This window comes from Alternaria ventricosa (assembly GCF_023758065.1).
Source record: "Alternaria ventricosa strain BMP 2768 chromosome Unknown scaffold_9, whole genome shotgun sequence".
In the NCBI taxonomy this organism is placed as follows: Eukaryota; Fungi; Ascomycota; class Dothideomycetes; order Pleosporales; family Pleosporaceae; genus Alternaria; species Alternaria ventricosa.
In genome coordinates this window covers 312,050-329,762 of record NW_026055689.1, presented here as the reverse complement: position 1 = coordinate 329,762, position 17,713 = coordinate 312,050, and the positions used below count along the sequence as shown (strand labels likewise).

The 17,713-nt window shown below is 54.2% G+C and overlaps 5 protein-coding genes across 5 annotated transcripts; 3 read left to right on the top strand and 2 right to left on the bottom strand.

Annotated features, from left to right (window-relative positions):
• Nucleotides 1-2,783: 2,783 nt before the first annotated feature.
• On the bottom strand, nucleotides 2,784-3,833 carry J4E93_005778 (uncharacterized protein; the record flags this gene model as incomplete). Its single annotated transcript, XM_049343697.1, has 1 exon — nucleotides 2,784-3,833. The coding sequence occupies one exon, from the start codon at nucleotides 3,831-3,833 to the stop codon at nucleotides 2,784-2,786; it is 1,050 nt and encodes a 349-aa protein (XP_049198930.1).
• Nucleotides 3,834-4,457: 624 nt separating this feature from the next.
• On the top strand, nucleotides 4,458-6,320 carry J4E93_005777 (uncharacterized protein; the record flags this gene model as incomplete). The annotated part of the gene is made up of 3 exons (XM_049343696.1): nucleotides 4,458-4,810; nucleotides 4,874-5,410; nucleotides 5,477-6,320. 3 exons carry the CDS (start codon nucleotides 4,458-4,460, stop codon nucleotides 6,318-6,320), a joined length of 1,734 nt encoding a protein of 577 aa, XP_049198929.1.
• Nucleotides 6,321-7,889: 1,569 nt separating this feature from the next.
• Nucleotides 7,890-8,290, bottom strand: J4E93_005776 (uncharacterized protein; the record flags this gene model as incomplete). The annotated part of the gene is made up of 2 exons (XM_049343695.1): nucleotides 7,890-8,048; nucleotides 8,177-8,290. 2 exons carry the CDS (start codon nucleotides 8,288-8,290, stop codon nucleotides 7,890-7,892), a joined length of 273 nt encoding a protein of 90 aa, XP_049198928.1.
• Nucleotides 8,291-8,598: 308 nt separating this feature from the next.
• On the top strand, nucleotides 8,599-8,979 carry J4E93_005775 (uncharacterized protein; the record flags this gene model as incomplete). The annotated part of the gene is made up of 2 exons (XM_049343694.1): nucleotides 8,599-8,801; nucleotides 8,895-8,979. The coding sequence occupies 2 exons, from the start codon at nucleotides 8,599-8,601 to the stop codon at nucleotides 8,977-8,979; spliced, it is 288 nt and encodes a 95-aa protein (XP_049198927.1).
• A 5,057-nt stretch (nucleotides 8,980-14,036) lies between these two features.
• J4E93_005774 (uncharacterized protein) lies at nucleotides 14,037-16,792 on the top strand (the record flags this gene model as incomplete). Its single annotated transcript, XM_049343693.1, has 4 exons — nucleotides 14,037-14,326; nucleotides 14,411-14,828; nucleotides 14,879-16,714; nucleotides 16,769-16,792. The coding sequence occupies 4 exons, from the start codon at nucleotides 14,037-14,039 to the stop codon at nucleotides 16,790-16,792; spliced, it is 2,568 nt and encodes an 855-aa protein (XP_049198926.1).
• Nucleotides 16,793-17,713: the final 921 nt, after the last annotated feature.

The window sequence follows — 17,713 nt, the reverse complement described above, 5'->3', positions numbered from 1 at the left end:
TCCAAGAACCCCCACATATTGTCCCCGCTTTTTCTTTCCTTGACAACGTTCAGCGATCTTGAGGATGGCTTACTTGCTGACTTTCTTCCACATGCAGCCTGTACACATTCCTTGACTTCGGTTCATGACTTTGTGCTCTCGTTGTGTTTCCGGGCAAGGGTGGCCAAGTCGTAGCTTCTCGGCTTCTTCGCATATGCGTAGTATGGGGCCGTTGTTGGGTTGGGGTTGGGGTATCCAGTGGTTGCACACGTGTATGGTGTAGACGATGTAGCACATGTTCGGGAGGCGTTGGATGGGGTCGTATCGAGCGTAGATGAGTCGTGGAATGGGCGTATTGAGGACCGGAACGAGATGAGTCGATGTGATATATTCGTTTCGGAGGTTGATCGCGCTAGGGCTCTAGGGAAGGTAGATGCGAAGCTCGGGATTTTATTGTGATACGCTTTGGATCTGCGATGAGCTCTTCTTGTATACTCTTCTGCTCTAATCGTGAACAATCTCGACACCACCTCTTAACAATCTTGCCACAACATCCCAACTGACGGGGTTCAGTCGGATCCAGTATTGCCAGTTGCCTCCACCTACGGCCTTTGTAGCCTCACCAAGAGCAACCCTGAGCCTGGATAATGCTACCCGATTTCGATGATGCAATCCTCAAGGCTGAGCTAGCGTAACGGCTTCGATGAGGGCACTTGGCAAAGAAGAGGGAGAAGAAGAAAATGTGTGGGTGGTAGGAGAGACGCACTCAGGGACAGGTGCGGCGACGAGAAGGGAGGAGAGAAGAGAAGAAAAAGAAGAGCAGGAATAAGTGGCTAAAGCCACCCCTTGACATGAATCCGACGTGGACACCATCATTTTGACATGCCGTTTGAATCGAGACGAGGAAAAAAGCAAAGGCACTGGAACGCAGCTCGACGTTGCACAGGCCGCTCTCTAACCCCCATCTCGCATTTCCCACCCTTACCGCGCGGCGTTACATATCCCTTCTCTTACACAGCGGTTTTACGAGAAAGGCTTTGCTTCGATGACGGCATACGTCGAAGAAGGGAGGGCCACAGTGCATGTCCGTGCGGCTGAAGGACGCGGGCGTGACCGATGTCCCGGTGCATTGGTTCGCGCGTGTTTGTGGATGCCTAAAACTACACCAACTATGCGGTTCACTGTTGCTTTTTCTTGTTCACCTTTACCGATATGCCATCTCCTGAATGCTCTGTTGCTTGCTGGGCTGGTGTGCGATGGATAATTGCGAGTGGGATGGTGCGCGGGAGATAACGAGGCGACCGACAGGCTGTCACGATGTGGTTCGCGCTAGCCGCTTGAAGCGAAGACGGCAAATCAACATAGCTGTTGGTACTACCTTCCTTCCTCTCTTTTGCCGTCCCCACGAGTCGATGCTGCTCTCTGAACGCCCACACCGCTGGATTGCGGCCCGTAACGCACTACAGTTTGGCGCTTGTTGTGATGATCCAATGTCCAAACCGTGTTGCGGATTCAAGGAGCGCCCCATCACACGGCTGAACCTAGATGGCGGGTCGCAGATGCGCCTTCGAGAAGGTGCGGCACGGAGAAGGATGGTTGAATGTATGATTGAGTAGATTGTATTACTCCACCTGGACGCCTCGACCTTTACAAATTCGTTGTAGAGCTATACTGATGCTACGTTATAGCTGTCGTACACAGTGTGGCTTGAGGTGAGGTGTCAGAACTAACCACGCTCACATCCCTTGAACAATGCGCATCCTTACCGGTACTCAAACTTCCTCGGCGACCGCCCTCCGCGATTACCGCGATAGCAGTGCGGCGTAACCAAGGTCACTCTGTCCACGTGTGAGGAAAAGACTTGTTGACAGTTACTTACACAAGACTGGCTCGCGCCTGAATGCCGGTGTCTGAAATTGACTGCATCGAACGATCCTAATCAGTGACGAGTCAGCGAATACACCGACGTTGGACCTAAACTTCGGGCGCGAAGGACTTACATGCTCACACCAATGCATGCCTTCCTCTTTCGTTCTCTTGTACGTCTATCACACCGTTATGTGCTACCACGTCGCTGGTTAGCAAATATGATTCACCCTAAACTCTATCAGCGATACCAGAACACACGTTCAAATGGCTAAGGCGACCAATTCGTTTCCCAAGAAAAAAGCGATGTCTGCACCGGGAATTGCCCTCCCTCAACGGCATCTCCCACAGAACCTACAGCCCTTCATTGGCTCGCTCAAAGCCGACTGGTAGTGCATGAGACGCCCAAACGCATCATCACACGTTTCTCATCGGTAAGGAGACGAAAGCACGTCGCCTATCGAGGTGACGCGCCCGATACTGTACGCATGATCGTGCATATGGTGGGGTTGTCCTTGAGAAGGTGGACCCGACATTCTGGGTGCGTTGCAAGCAAGGGCTTCTCGAAAAGGGCAATGCTTCCTGCTATAGGCTCATAGCTCCGGTCATCCGAGGGGAGGATCATGGAGGTCTATATGTAACACGATGATCATGCGATGCTGCTAGTTGATCCGTTGTCTGCTAAGAGCTCCCTCGCACTGCACCCATGTTTGCTTCATGAGAGACTTCAACTGCATCGGTGCCAGATAGAGTAGACTGCAGTTAGTTTGAAGAACCGTAAGTAGTAGAGGGGCAGATGCGAGTGCTACTTAGCTCTGCTTCTTTACGTCTTGCTAACACGTATGGTATCTACACGATTAAGCATGTCCTTTTCTCATACTACCGCTAGCAGTATTTTGTTAAATCCATTACCGCTTCCACAACACCAACAACTCGACTCACAGCAGGGGCTGTTGGATGACTAGTTTTCCAAAACCTCTTCCAAAACCACCAACTTTGACAATCTGCTGCAACGCGTCTTCAGCGGTGCCTCGGAAAACTTCTACATTCGGGAGCTCGAAGCGGTCGCCGTAGTTCTCCACGGCCCATTGCAATGCTTTCCAGGCATGCCAATGGTCTTCCGGTCTGGCAGGAGTCTCGATTTCAAGCGGAATACCAGGTGGCTGGATGCGCCAGCTGTCTTTTGCGTACGCAACTGGCATGCGGAACCCGCCATCGAATTTGGTTACAGAAGCCAAAGTAGCCGAAGGATTATTTACGCTTCTCACAACCAGGTCCGCTGAAGACAAAGTACCGACCGCGTCCAGGGCATGGAAGATTGCGCCCTCACCAAGAGCCTCCACCGCAGCGGCAATATCAGATACAACCGTCGACGAAGCGTAGTCGAAAACAAGCGTTGCCCCGATCCTCTTCAGTAGCTCATGCCGGGCTGGCGAAGCAGTCACCAAGATGTTCTTGCACCCACTGGCACGCAGGAACTGAACGGCGCTGAAGCCGACGCTAGAAGAAGCACCCCAAACCAGGACTGGTTGTGTGCAGACTACTGGAGCGGTTGGTAAAGGGAACTGGAACAGATTGAATACTGCGTCTGCAGCGGTCATCGCCACTACAGTCAGCGCTGCGGCGTGGGTCTCCGGAAGATTAGACGGCACTTCGAATACCATGTCTTCTGGGCACGCGAGACGGCGTTGGTGTACGCCGTACTTCAAAGGTCGGCCAATTCCTGAGGGTGTATAGCCAGCTACTGTGGTTCCCTTCTTGAAGCGCGATCCGGTAGGTGTCGATATAACAGTGCCGCAGAAGTCGTAGCCACTGACTGTCGAACGGATGCCAAGCTGTGAGTGTTTGGAGTCCGCCGGGTTGACACCCGAGTATTTCACTTCCACTACTATCTCATTGGCCGCAATTTCCTCGTGTTTGATGTCATTTCGGATCTGGATTTGTCCGTCTTCGTCGACGTACAGCGCCTTGCTGGATGTTGTAGTCATGGTTTGTGTTGGTGGGCTGGTAACTTCTATTTCGTGGATTGGAGCAGCGAGAGTAAGGTTGGGATTGAGATGAACGTACTAATACAGTGCAATATGGAAGTCGTCGTCTTGTACTCACGGTTTTAGTCACCATGGTCGGTACCCGCGCATGCCGTGCATTATTGCGCGCCACAGCACGTACGTATGCAATGCAGGTACTGACCCAGGAGGTTGCCGGGAGCTAGCAATTGTATCCTTCCGACCCTGTTAGTCTCGACGCGTTTAACGTCAGTTATAGTTGGAGAGTATGTGCCAAGTCTTCGGGCCGAGCATGCCCAGTGCTGTTGTACGATGATCGAACAACGGAGCCGGACGAACAGACATCCCGAAAGTATATCATCCTCCTCTTAGTCCTCCACCATCCATGTCTCTAACCACGAGCCTACTCACACCTCAACGTCATGTGTTCGCAACAGTAGATCCGGCACTTCAACCCGGCATTAGGAAGTTATTAAGTATGCTTCGAAATGCGGGCACAAATAGTGCAGTTACGCAGGATGTTCCACTGTTGGTGTACGATCGATTCAATTTCATCCCAAAAACTACTATCGGCTCTCAATTTCTTGTCACCGCCTCTTAGCTACTATGACTTCATTTAAGATCGGCTCAGTCGACGTCACATTTCGCGACGCTTTCAAGCAGAACATCCCTCCACTAAATCCAAGAACGACCGAACTCCCACCCGGTCACAGAAGGCAGCCAACATACCGCCCACTTGAAACAACAACTATCTTCGATCAAGACCAAGCCCTTACACTTAGGGATGGAACGGTGATCTATGCCGACATATTCCGTCCCAAAACCGACGAGATGGTACCTGCAATCGTCATGTGGGGTCCATATGGCAAGACTGGAACGGGCATGCTAAACATTGGTGCCATGCCACTGCGAGCCGGTATACCAGAGACTCAGCTATCAGGCTACGAAAACTTCGAAGGGTAAGCAAAGAACCAGGATAGCATGAAAGCAGAAGTTGAATCCCTCACTAACCAAAACTCCAGTCTCGACCCTGCAGAATGGGTACCTCGTGGCTACGCCATCGTCAACGTAGACCCAAGAGGCGTGAACAACTCCTCGGGCAACATCCACTTCTGGGGCAGCATCGAAGGGCGCGACGGCCACGATGCCATCGAAGAGCTCGCCAAGCTCCCCTGGTGCTCTGGCAAACTGGCCCTAGCGGGTAATTCCTGGCTCGCAATATCCCAGTACTTTATCGCGGCTAAGCAGCCACCACACTTGGCGTGCATTGCGCCTTTGGAGGGCTTGTCAGATCCTCTGCGCGAGCAAACGCTTCGAGGAGGTATTCCGAATACGGCGTTCAATGAATGGGTCGCTACTATGTTGATGGGAAGGAATATGATAGAGGATTTTGCTGCAATGGCCAAGATGAAACCTGTGCCTAGGAAATATATCGACGATAAGCGTGTGGATATGGCGAGGGTCAAGGTGCCTGCTTATATCGGGGCGAGCTATTCATCACCTATCCATACCGTCGGCTCCCTACGAGCATTCGAGGAGATCGAGCACCCAGATAAATGGTGAGTATATCTCCATCTTGCTTTCTTCACAAATTTGTAGGGAGAGACTGATAACTCCACACATAGGCTCGTTCTTCACGCATCCCAAGAATGGTACGATCTATACAGTCCAGCACGCACCGCAGACCTCGCCCGATTCTTTGACTTCCACCTCAAAAGCTCCCCCAACGACTGGCCGCAGACCTCACCAGTCCGCATATCATTTCTAAACTTCACCAAACCAGCCCTGTTAGACCAAGAATACTCAGACCTACCATGGCACCTCCCCACAGCCACAGTCCAGAAACTGCACCTCCATTCCAACGGCATCCTCACCCCAACCGCGCCACTCTCAGAAAACACAATCGAATACCAAGCCGACTCCTCCTCCGAACTGATTTTCACATACATCTTCCCAAGCAAAACCGTACTAACTGGTCCCTCCACCCTCGTCCTCTCCATCGCAGCACAGGATCACACCGACCTAGACATCCACGCCCACATATTTAAAGGCTCCGCATCGGGTACCATACTATCTCACATAAACATACCCATTCCGGCCAACACGCCCTCTGGAGTCGCAGAAGAAATGACGCAAAATAGAGTATGGCGGTACTTCGGTCCCAGCGGCATGTTGCGCGCGTCTAAACGCCATGTCTCAGACGCGCTGCGAGGGAAAACTTGGGAAACGCTGTCGCTGGAGCGCGAGGACAAAGTGGAGAAGGGGGAGGTGGTTAGATTGCGTGTTCAGCTTTGGCCGGCGGGTATGGTGTTTGAGGCTGGGGAGATGATGGTACTGAAGATTAGCGGGAGGGAAATGGGCTTGAGGGATCTTCCTGGGGCGGTGGCGATGAAGAATGAGAATATTGGGAAGCATGTGATACATATTGGTGGCGAGATGGAGGGGTATCTTGAGTTCTTCACGCTTTGATGGGAGGATGCTGTTGAGTACGGAATGGAGGCCATGAAGAGGGTCGTCCATGAGGGTGATGGACACCAGAATAGTACATACGGTTAACAGGTATTGAAATCGAAGAAGCGTTGTTGATCGTTATTGATCGAAGAAGCACATACGACTGGCTGATCAAAGAAAATCCACGTGTTGGAGCGGATGGCAGATTCTTGTGGTAAGAAACTGCATATGCTCGAGCGCCGAATTATGACATTTTGTGTCTTTGGAAGGAAATTGCTGCCGCAGACAGTTGACAAGGCATGATTGCGGAGAGAGGGAATAGAGAAGCAATGATCTTGAACAGCAGGAGTGGCATGTAAGAAGTACAGAAACAACAGTAACGTACGCAGGCACTAGTACCTCTCTTTTACAGGTGGACCACAAGGGGTCTGCTGGATACCAAAGGATGTAAACAATTTTGAAAATACATGAATTGTCTAGCTCGTGTATTTTCAAAATTTATTAGATCCTTTGGTATCTAACAGATCCCTAGTAGGCCACCTGTAAAAGGGAAGTGTACCTTCCCCATGATCTCAAGATCTCCTCGAAACAGCCATTTCTACCCCATCCTTCACAAGACCAAGTAGTGAAATTCCATCTCACAGCTCCTTGAGATACTCAACCTTCGAATCAACTCAAGCCATCTCCAAAACCAAAATCTGCTCGTGGAAAGCTGACTCTGAGCATATTATCCTTCGGTACATCGACGTGATTGCTCGTGGAGGAGCGCGACACACTGGAGACAACGAGTCATGGGTTACTATGGGCGGAGGAGGACGCTGTTTCTATGTTCATCTCCGCACAACATAACCCATGTCGTCACCATACAGCTCACCTGCAAGGCCGCGTAAAGACCAACGCCGTGCCGTTGATGTCGCACACCCTCTCCATGACAGGGGACCATCAAGGCAGCCTCACGCGACCACCCACTGGACCCTCAGCAATATACTCTAGCGGATACAAAATCTGCAGGGCCATTCGAATCGAGAGCGGCGGGCAGGGCGAACCGAGGCGAGGCGAGGTGGGAACCCCGAAAGCGACGGCAGAGGGTGTGGCAGGATCGACAGAGATCGACGTGGCGATGTGTTCCGCGGAGGGGACGACAAAGCGTGTGGGTAATAGCAATAGCGAACATGGGTTGTAGTCGATGCTCGCTGCTTGGTGGATTTTTAAATTGCTGGTGCTCGTATGTGGGGTGGGCGTGGTGATCGAGATGGGTGTCGAGGGTGTCGAGGGTGTCGGCTCTTCGTTTCGAGGACGTGTGAACGTTTGGATCGGCGGTGCGTGAGAAGGTGGAAGGAATAGCGGTACGTTTTTCGATGGACATATGCTGGCAGCGGGCAGAGTTTGTCGCCCACAGACGTCCTTCGTCGCGAGTACTTCGTGCGTGCCAAAAGAGCCGATACCCTCATCAGCGCGCCTTCACACTACCATCTCTTCATCGCCCAGCCCTCGCCTCTCGTGTATGCCAGCCTACCCACTCTTTCTCCCATATTCAAGTATCCCGTCCCCTCATCATAGTTGTCCGACGCCATCTTTTCCAACCTCTCATTTCCCATTGTCGCGCGCCTCTTTCTCCTTCCTGCGCTCAGCAAAGATAGCCATCTTCCTCTCCATCTCGTTCTTCTTGAGCATTAGCTCGGCGCGCGTAGTCTCGAGCTGTGCGATGCGTTCTTCGGGCGTGGCTTCGATCATATATCTTGTTTTCTATGAGGAGTGGGGTTAGTGGGTGATGATGGATGAAATAATTGAAGCGAAGAAACGCTCAGCGTGCGCATTGAGGTGAAGGTCTTTCGGAAGGAGGGCTGCAATATATGAAGGATGACGGAACATACCTGTTTAACTTCCTGCTGCCCCTTCAATCCCGCACCATAGATAGTACCCGTAATCGTAATTGAAGCGACGGCGGCTGTCATAATCCACCGACGAACCGTCTGAAGAGTTGCCATGGCTTGTGTAAATCCAGAAGCAGTGTATTTCGGTACGACGACGTGTCAATGGCGGTACACAGTCATGTTGCGATGAACAAAAACGTTGCTCTTGGAGGGAAAAAGTGCGAGGACCTTCGGTGGATATTCAATCAACCGCCAAGGCCTTTTCGCCGCGGGAGTCCCACCAACAAAGCCGATGCCGTGCGACGCGCCTTCCCCCATACGCAGTCCAGCACAACACACACAAACACACGCCGTCTAAACCTCTCGACCCTACCTTACCTCGAATCGCCGCTCGGGTAAAAGAAACCGATTCGACAACCGCAATGTCAAACGTCCCCCGCTCCCACACTCCCGCCGGTGGTTCACGCCTCAGCACCGTCCCCTCGCAGAAGCCACGCCAACTCTCGCACCTACAAGCGCAACTCGCGCAGTTGACGGCGAATATGTCGGATCTGGAAAGCTTGATGCGTATGACAGCCGGTCAGGCGCAGGACATGCGTGGTCTGGGTGGGTATGCTGGTGCTATGTGAGTTGTCCCGCGGAACAGCAGGAGGGCTGGAAGGTGTTGGGCCGGCCTGGGATTTTGTAACAGGACGGTGTACTAATGAGATGTGTGTAGGTTTATGGCTGCGAGTAAAGTTCTGGGTGAAGAGACGGTCAAGGGGGGAGGTGGTGATAAGGAAGGCAAAGAGGGCGATAAGTGAGGCTGCGGGCTGAGAGGAGAGAGATTATGCAACAATCCCACCCCGAGAGCACCACGATACGCATCGACGATAACGCGCCGCGGAGTTGTATCTGCGGGAAATACACCGAGAGACATTGTGGAGGAAACAGGTAGAGCACATATCCCCCGTCCCGAGGAGACGCGGTATCCTCGTCTGCAAGTGATGGTTTGGAACATATACCAGGGCCATATATTGTGGCTGGAATTGTCCATACTGTTCAAAGGATGGGCCTCTCTGCAGAGACACATGTATTGATCATGTCAACGAGACGCGACGGACGCGTCGTAGTGCACGGTTGTGCGCCGTCGTAGATATCCAGCAATGTACTCAGATACCGCGATGTCAATATCGACACAAATCCCACCGTACATGTTCCCTTACAGGAAGCACATCTTATGTATCATCGCTGTTTCAACCACTCAAAAGATCGAATAGACAGTGGCCGACGGCGAGCACCCTAGTTAGCAACCTACTATCAAACGAGCGCACAGATGTCTCCCTCCCTCCCCCAGTTCCCCAACATCTCCAGACGATAACCTCCAGGCTACCGAGCCGCCAACCTCCCAGTACCACATCTCCCGCTCGCCGCGCCGCACTGCCCATCATCCAATGCGAACCGCATACCCGCAACAGACATACATGCACGCCCGCGTACCTTGCATCAGATAAGGGTCCTTACCGAGAGATAGGTACTATCACTATCTCTACTATCTCCTCGCTGCGCCATCAAACGGCAACCCACAAGCCAATGAAGTCCGGGGAACTGTGGCTGGCCTTCCTATCGTGGACATGGTTTCAGAGTTTGTGAGGCTCAATGGCCCCTGTGAGCCTCGGAGGGGGGGTTGGCAGGTCAATCATGGACCACTAAGCGTGGCGTTATCAATCGCGCAATGATAACGAGCGATGGTCTCACCGGCCTATCTATGCGTGCGTAAGGTTTTTCGCTGGGTCTGAGCGTGCGTGTGCTTGGGTTATAAGTAGATGGGTGTCGTCTTTGTGTGTTGGATTTGATGGTGCTTACTCTTGCTGCTGGACTCGATTCCGCTCCGCCGTTCGACTGCCTCTTCCGGAATGCCAAGACGATATACTTTGGATTGATGCGACTTTACCTACCTGGGATGGGAAGATGATGGACGACAGTGGATGACGATGGAGATGGAAAGACGGTGAGGAGAGTTCATGGTGATACCCCGGGAACCTCGATCGGCTTGACCTCGTTGCGAGACAGCCTCACGATTTCACGACAGCATGAAGCTATTCGCACATTTCACGCCGCCCGCCGAGCCACGCAACGCAATACCTCCGCTATCCATGCCCGCCGAGCGGCGCCCAAGACGGCGAGTAGCGCCGTCAGACGTCATTGTCTTTTCGCAGCATCGGCAAAGCGTTGATCGCTACAACAGCCTCGAGTGACATCGAGTCGCAGCGCCCGACCAAGGCTGGCCTGGCCTGATCAACCGGAACAAGGACTAGAAACGGAACACGAGCACGCGAGCCTCCACGTCAGCGCTGCGGCAGCAAGCACACGAGCAGGACCCTTTCCCGTCCGCCCTCGTCTTAACCCACGATCGGCCCCTCAGTACGATGGCCAACCGTTGCGAGCCCAACTGTGGAGATCGTCCGTCCGTCCAAGCGACCGACCGACGTATGGTCGATGAGGAGAAGACGGACAGACAGGCGAGGGGTCCGTCGTCATCGTCCAGAGGGAAATTTCCCCCGAATCATTTTGCCAATATACAACGTCTAAATGAATCACGTACACGGACCCCCACGGGCATCCCGCGTTTTCGTATCAGGAGCGCATGCGACCTTGCCCACTCAGCAGACAGCCAATGTTTCAACTCGACCAACAAAGACGTGCATCCGTCTTGTTAAGACGAGGGGGGGCTGTGTAATACCATTTCTTCAGCGGGTCGGGCGGTTGGGTAGTTCCGCGTCAGTTGTGGATTTTGGTATACAAGTTGCCAGCACGCCATATGTACAGCGACCGGACATTGCGTGCTCGCAACGGATATTTCCGCGGTAGCCCTGGAGAAGCACAAAGGAAATGAAATAGAGCGGGATCGGATGGTCGCTTCGCTTGGTCGGGCCAGAAGAAAAATCAGGATTACAGCCAGTGCAAGACCGCAGAAAGCAGAATAGCATGGTAAAATTGCAAGTGTGTTGAACGACATCTGCGTCTGTAGCGTGCCCAAGTCGGCAATGCGGCGACAAGCGAGGTTAGAGCGGATTCTGTCGGGTTTAGCAAAGCGTCTAGGCTCCACATCCTGGCTGATTGCATGCATGCAAGTCAGATGCAAGTGGATTGGGAGGCTTGCATGAGACAGGGGACACAGCAGCGAGGCCGCTTACTCTCTGGGGCAATGAGCGTGGGGTCGCTGCGTGCGATCAATATCTGGCATACCCTGCCTATGCATAGTTTTGTCATTGATGAGTAACTGCTAGCGGGCGGGTTGTTCCTGTAGGATTCACGTAGGAGTGAGATGCAGGATTAGTTGTTTACGCTGTTGCGCGTCCTATGTGTATTCGTACCTTTTTCTGTTTCCGAGCCTTTGACATGTGAAACTCCACCACGGCGGTCGGACAACAGGGGTCCGGCGATTGTATCCAGGTTAGCGGACGCGCAACATCAAACATTGGGTGTTCGCGGCTGGTGCTAGATGAAATCGACGGCCGAAGTAATGCCATTGCAGATGTCGGAGGGAGTCGAGTGGAAAGATCAACATCGCCCTGGACCCTTTACTTTGGTGGGTAACCCGGTGGGTACGCAGTTCGACCTGGAAAAGCAATATGCTGCATGAAACGAGTCCACCAATAGCCAACTCCCTGTAGGCTGATATTAGGGACAGCTCGCGGCTAAAATTGTCGTCCGGTTGGGAAAGGAGGGGACCGAGTGCGAGAGAGCGAAAGCAACGGCGTCCGATCCACAGGTACCGCTCAGCGTGTCTCGCGATCGTTGGGAATGTAACGTGGACGTGGTCCGTTGTCAGTCGGATAGTGTATTGAAGGAGCCGTCGAGTCTTCCCTGCCCGATGCGGCCCTAACATGAATTCGAGATCTTGAACTGCAATAGGTGCATAGTTCTAGAAGGAGAGGTACGTCCGCCACTGCGACAGCGACTACAGGACAAGCTGCATGTTCTCGACTTTACAGTTCAGTTGTCTCCACCGTCCGCGTCACCGTTGGATCTCGCATTGTCGTGGTAATGTATCTACCGCCCGTCCGGATCATGACTGCGGAACCGCATGTCAGTCAGGCCCCCCAGGCAAGAGAATGAAAGTATATAATTGTGAAGAAGCAGAGTTTGGTTGTGCCAATGCCCTGTGAGGGAGCAGCAGCCGCGGCCCAATGGCGTCAGCTGCAGTGTTACTGTTGTTGAGTGCGCCACAAAGCTGCAATGGCGTGTGTGTTTTGGTACCGGCAGGCGTTGTCGGATGAGCGACTAGAAGCGCAGTTCACTGGCGACCACGTGCTCAGCGCTATGTGCGGTGGATCCGTTGTCGCACACGCCCGTCGATACACTGTGGGTCTGGTAAACAAAGACCCTGAGATTTGTGAGGCTATCGGGAAATCTAGGAGAGGAAGTGCCGAGATGCAGTCGCGTTCGGCACCATTCGGATGACATGCTCCACCGTCGGGTAAACGATGGGAGTGCTATGGATCTATACACGCGGTGAAAGCCCTCTTGTTCGGGCTGGTCACAAGACACGATGCTGTTGCTGTATGCAGTCGGCTGACAGGCTCGCGTTGACGGTGAGGCAGCGTGGCAAGGCATACTTGCCCTGGGTTGTGAAGTGCAGCCTCCATCGAGACTACAGCATCGCCTGGGTACTAGACGCTTTAGACGTCAACAGGAGCGGGTAGGCAATGCACAGGAGCCAATCGAGGCGGGCTGTCTCTTCGCGTAAGCTTTTGCCGGCTGGTGTTGGTGGGCCGTAGTCGTGCAGTAGAACATGTCAAGAGGGAACATTGGCGAGGCCTGAAGCAAGTGACGTCCCGGGATCAGCGCAGTGCAGATGGCATCGTGCATCGTGGTTTCTCTAATTGTTCTCGAAACGAGACACCGAGGGCCTAAGGTTGTTCTGGTAGGGCTTTGGTGTTGGACAGCACAGCTCGCCGACAAATTGGCCGCTCGTAATTCTGAGCTCCGAGACTCTGTCCGGGGTTCCCAAGTATCCTCGCAGCACGGTTCAGGCGGTCTCGATAGGAGCAAGGGCGTGCATGCTAAGCGGCAGGCAAGCATTCTCCCGTTCAGCCCACACACACCTCGCGGGCCATGAGCTCAACCGCCGTGGGTCATCGCACATCTGAGGTTGCAGTGGCTGCGGGCCCGGAGGCTTCACGCCGCAAACGCGTCAGGCCTGGGTGTCGTGTGCGCGCAGCTTTGCTTTTCTGAGTCGCGCACTTGACGACAGTGTGGAGAGGGCGTGCCGCGCTGCGAGGGTAGGGAACGCCCCAAACAGGACCCTAGCAGCTAGGGTGCAGGCTGCACGTGTGATTGGCGTCCGAGAGTGAAGAGAGTGAATGGTGGGGGCAGCGTAGTCTGAGCGTGGGTGCCGAACGCTCCACACAGGCATCTCATTCTGCTCACCAAGGCCCAGCGTCACGACTCACGACCCACCCAGTGCCACCGGCTGCCCGTCGTCTTGAATTATTGCGCCGCTCACTGGTCCCGGGAGCGCGAACATTTCGAGCCTTGTTCCCCGTGGAGGACAGCAGCCACAGTCCAATATCTACTCGTGACAGGCCGTTGTCGCTGTGCGAGGCCAGCACTCAGCACGCATCAAGCAACGACAAGCACACTGGAACTTACTGCCATACTATTACTTGCTCTCGCAGTCTGCCCAGGTGCCTTTGCCTCCAGTCAGTGCAGGGCCTACTTCGGCTTGGTTGCAGCTGAGGTCCGCAGCTAACGTGGGGTGCGCCCATCCGATTCAGAGCACGCGCCGACGCAGCTACATCATCGCTTTCCCGTGAGAGGCACACTCGCAATATCCGCCGCCCACCAAAGAGGGCACCACCCCGTCTGAAAACCCATGGACTTTGACAGACCAGAGGGCCAAATGGAGGTACAGTCGGCCCATGACACGAGCTCCAAGAGGGGCATGCTCCAGGATGCCATCTTCCCAGCCTTCGGCAACGATGCGGGCGCCCCCAGCGTGGAATCGCCAGAGCAGCTGCAGAAGAACGACCCGCTGGGCACGCAAATCTGGAAGCTCTACTCGCGGGCAAAGACGCAGCTCCCCAATGCTGAGCGCATGGAGAACCTGACCTGGCGGATGATGGCCATGAACATGCGCCGCGCCGAGATGGATCGCAATAAAGGGTACGCATATGCCGCACTTGCTTTTGCGTCGCTACCACTTGACTCCCCACGACCAGCTGGCTAACTGTGATTCTGAGCGCGCAGGCCCGCTCCCGATGCGCACCACGCTGAAATGATGCCGCCGCCGCCCTCAACAGCAGGCGCAAGACCGCCGCCAAGATCCGCTCCCAGCGGCATCGCCCAGCAGCTGCGCAAGTCGCAGGACCAGCAAGCGCAGGTACAGCAGAACTCGCCCCACGACCAGATGAACCTGGACGATTTTATATTTCCGTCGTCCGTCGGCAGTCCTGCAGGCCTGTCGCCCGAATTGTCGAATGAGGATGCGGCTCCATTTAATGCAACTGCCCCAGCGATACCGATAAGAAAGCCGCATCTAGCCAACGACCACAACCTCTCCCTCGCCCGCGCCTCCGCGCCCTCGGTGCCTCCTACTATCCACAGAGAGGATGAATTTGGCTACGTTCCGCGACACGTCCGCAAGACCAGCATCGACGAGCGACGAGTGAGTTCCTTATCTCTCGCCCTGCCATTTCCTCACTAACCTCTTATCAGCCTCCCAAGCGGCGCGCCGAAGCCTCTCCTCTGGTCCCTCCCGTCAACAGTATCATGATACCCACCGACGCCCAGGCCGAGCACGACCTGCACCAGTACTCGCTCGACCACTCCATGCAGCCCCCCACCTTCCCAGCCTCACAGGCCCAGGCCCCCTTCAGCATAGACACCTTCTCCATGCACGACGACCCCGTCATACATTCCGCCGGCCCCTACCAGCAGAACTTCTCGGGCTTCTCTCCTGTCGGCTCGCCCCTCATGAGCCACAACGCCTTCAACTCCAACATGTTCAACCAGCAGTCCATGGCCTCCTCCCTCAACTCCACCGACTACTACTCCCCGCCCAGCTCCGCCTTCCCTTCCACTGTCTCCACCCCACAGCCCATCCCCGAGGACAACCAGATGTACTTTGACCGGAGTGGCATGGACATCCGCAACTCGCACGGCAACGCCTCGTATGGACCCCACCGACCCTCTAACCTGTCGACCTCCATGCAGCCGCAGTTCATCTTCAATCCTGGAGCCGGCGGTCCCGACTCTGTCTTCAGTCCAGTCACGAGCACTAGCGGGTCGCTACCATTCTCCTCAGCGTCGTCGTTTGGCCAGTCGAGTCACGTAGACCCGTCCCAAGTTCTCCACAACCATCTGCCGCTACGACAGCAGCACGAGATGCAGATGGGACGCCAGGAAAACATGTTCACCTTCGGCGCAGATTCTGACGCCGAGGACGATGAGGGAAGCGCGTTTGCAGACCGTACCATGCCACAGGACTACTCGCAGATGGAGGACGGGTCACTTGACTTCAATGCTGGCTACCAGTGGGAGACAAATCTCTCGAATCAATTCAACCCGATGCAAGCGCGGTACCCGGCAGGACCCCCACGCAAGACAGTCACAATTGGCGGCACCGAAATGGTGCACTCACCGCAAGATCACTGGAGTCCTGGGGGCAGTCTTGGGCGGACGCATGGCTCGGCTGCCTCTGTAAGCGACATACGCAATCGAGGGAGCGATCCACGACGCCAGAAAATACCCCGCACTAGCTCAACACCTAACGCTGCTGGAATGCTGCACCAGGGCATGCATGGTCTAGTCTCGTCACCCAATTCACCGCCAGAGTCTGGCTTTAATTCTGCAGCCCCATCACGGCCTCAGAGTCCTGGTGGATCGAAGCAGGGTGACGGCGGTGCCCCCACAACCTGCACCAACTGCTTTACCCAGACGACGCCTTTGTGGAGACGCAACCCGGAGGGACATCCACTTTGCAATGCATGTGGCTTATTCTTAAAGCTGCACGGAGTTGTTCGGCCCTTGTCGCTCAAGACCGATGTAATCAAGAAGCGCAACCGCGGGAGCGGCAACGCACCTGTAGGCACGACATCTACGCGATCGTCAAAGAAGTCGTCGCGAAAGAACTCAATCGCGCACACCCCGGTGACGACTCCCACGTCCCACAAGGCGGCCGAGTCTGAGTCTCCAAAATCTACTGGCTCGGGTGGAGGCGCCTCCGGTACCATGTCCTCATCTACCACACCGACATCCTCAAAACCGAGCGGTGTGGTTCCAATCGCGCCTGGTCCGCCTAAGTCCAACAGCTCCGTAAACTTGGCACAGACTCGCACTGTCGCTCCTGCGCCGAAGCGCGTTCGCGGCTCGAGCAAAGTGGAATCACAGGAGCTCGAAATGGGCGATGCGGACGATACGAGTGGGAGAGCGCCATTGCGCAGAAAAGACACTGCCATCGCTAGTCCCAGTCCTTTCCCAAGCCAGAATCTGGGCGCACTTCCGATGGGTGCCATGGGCCAAGGCCTGCAATCATCTGGTCCTGCTGAATGGGTAAGTAATATCTTCTCGAAGATCAAAGATCGAATGCTAACAAGCTACTTACAGGAATGGCTGACTATGAGTTTGTGATTTCCGCAAACTCCTGCGTATTCCTCATTATCACTACCACCAGTTCTACACACCGATCTGGGAGGCCCTTTGGGGCACATTACGAACCTATGTCTGCGTTTGCTTTCACGATGTACCCGGTGTTTCGGAGTTCCGCGAGCATGGTCATGCTAGGAGACCTTTTGCTTGTTCACCCACACGTCTTTACCTCGCCTTTGATACCTCCAAACTTTCCGCGATGCGATTTACCACTTTGCAACGATAGACGCGGTCTGGCTGCTTTTCTTCCCGGTTCTTTGTGACATACCCTGTTTGCTTTTTGCTTTTCCCAGCTGGCAAAGATGGAGGAGGCAGGCGCTCCATCACGTTGCAATAACCGCTCTAATATCTTGACGAAGACGGAGGACCGCTCGCTCTTATAGACGTCCTGTCTTATGAGAGTGAGGTGGTTCGTGTCACATTGCATGAGCTTATGAGAGAGAATGAGAGAGGAAGAGAGATATCCCCGGGGTTCCACGCGAATGCATAGAAGAAGATGGTGGTGATTTATGCATCTGCTGCACATTTTGGTGTTTTTCGACGATGCTGCTGAGTTCGACTCGAATCTTGTTCAAGCGCCTTTGCTTTTCTACTTTACACACGGGATGGGAATCTAGGTGGACCCCTACGAGCAAAGCACACAAGACGGGCGAAAGGTGTGTAGATAGCGGACGGGGAGGCTTACACTGTGTCCTCTATTCTTGTGATATCCTTGACGACCGATTGTTTTGGGCGTAACGTACCGTGGAGGAGAGGCTGCGAATGCTATATCTTTGACGACCTTTTTCCGCATGGAGTTGGCTGTGATGTCGTGACTTTGTGATATAAACTAATTAACTTCCTTCACATATATCATGGATCTTGGAATGCTTTACCTTGTGTGCCATTGCAAGACATGATTGT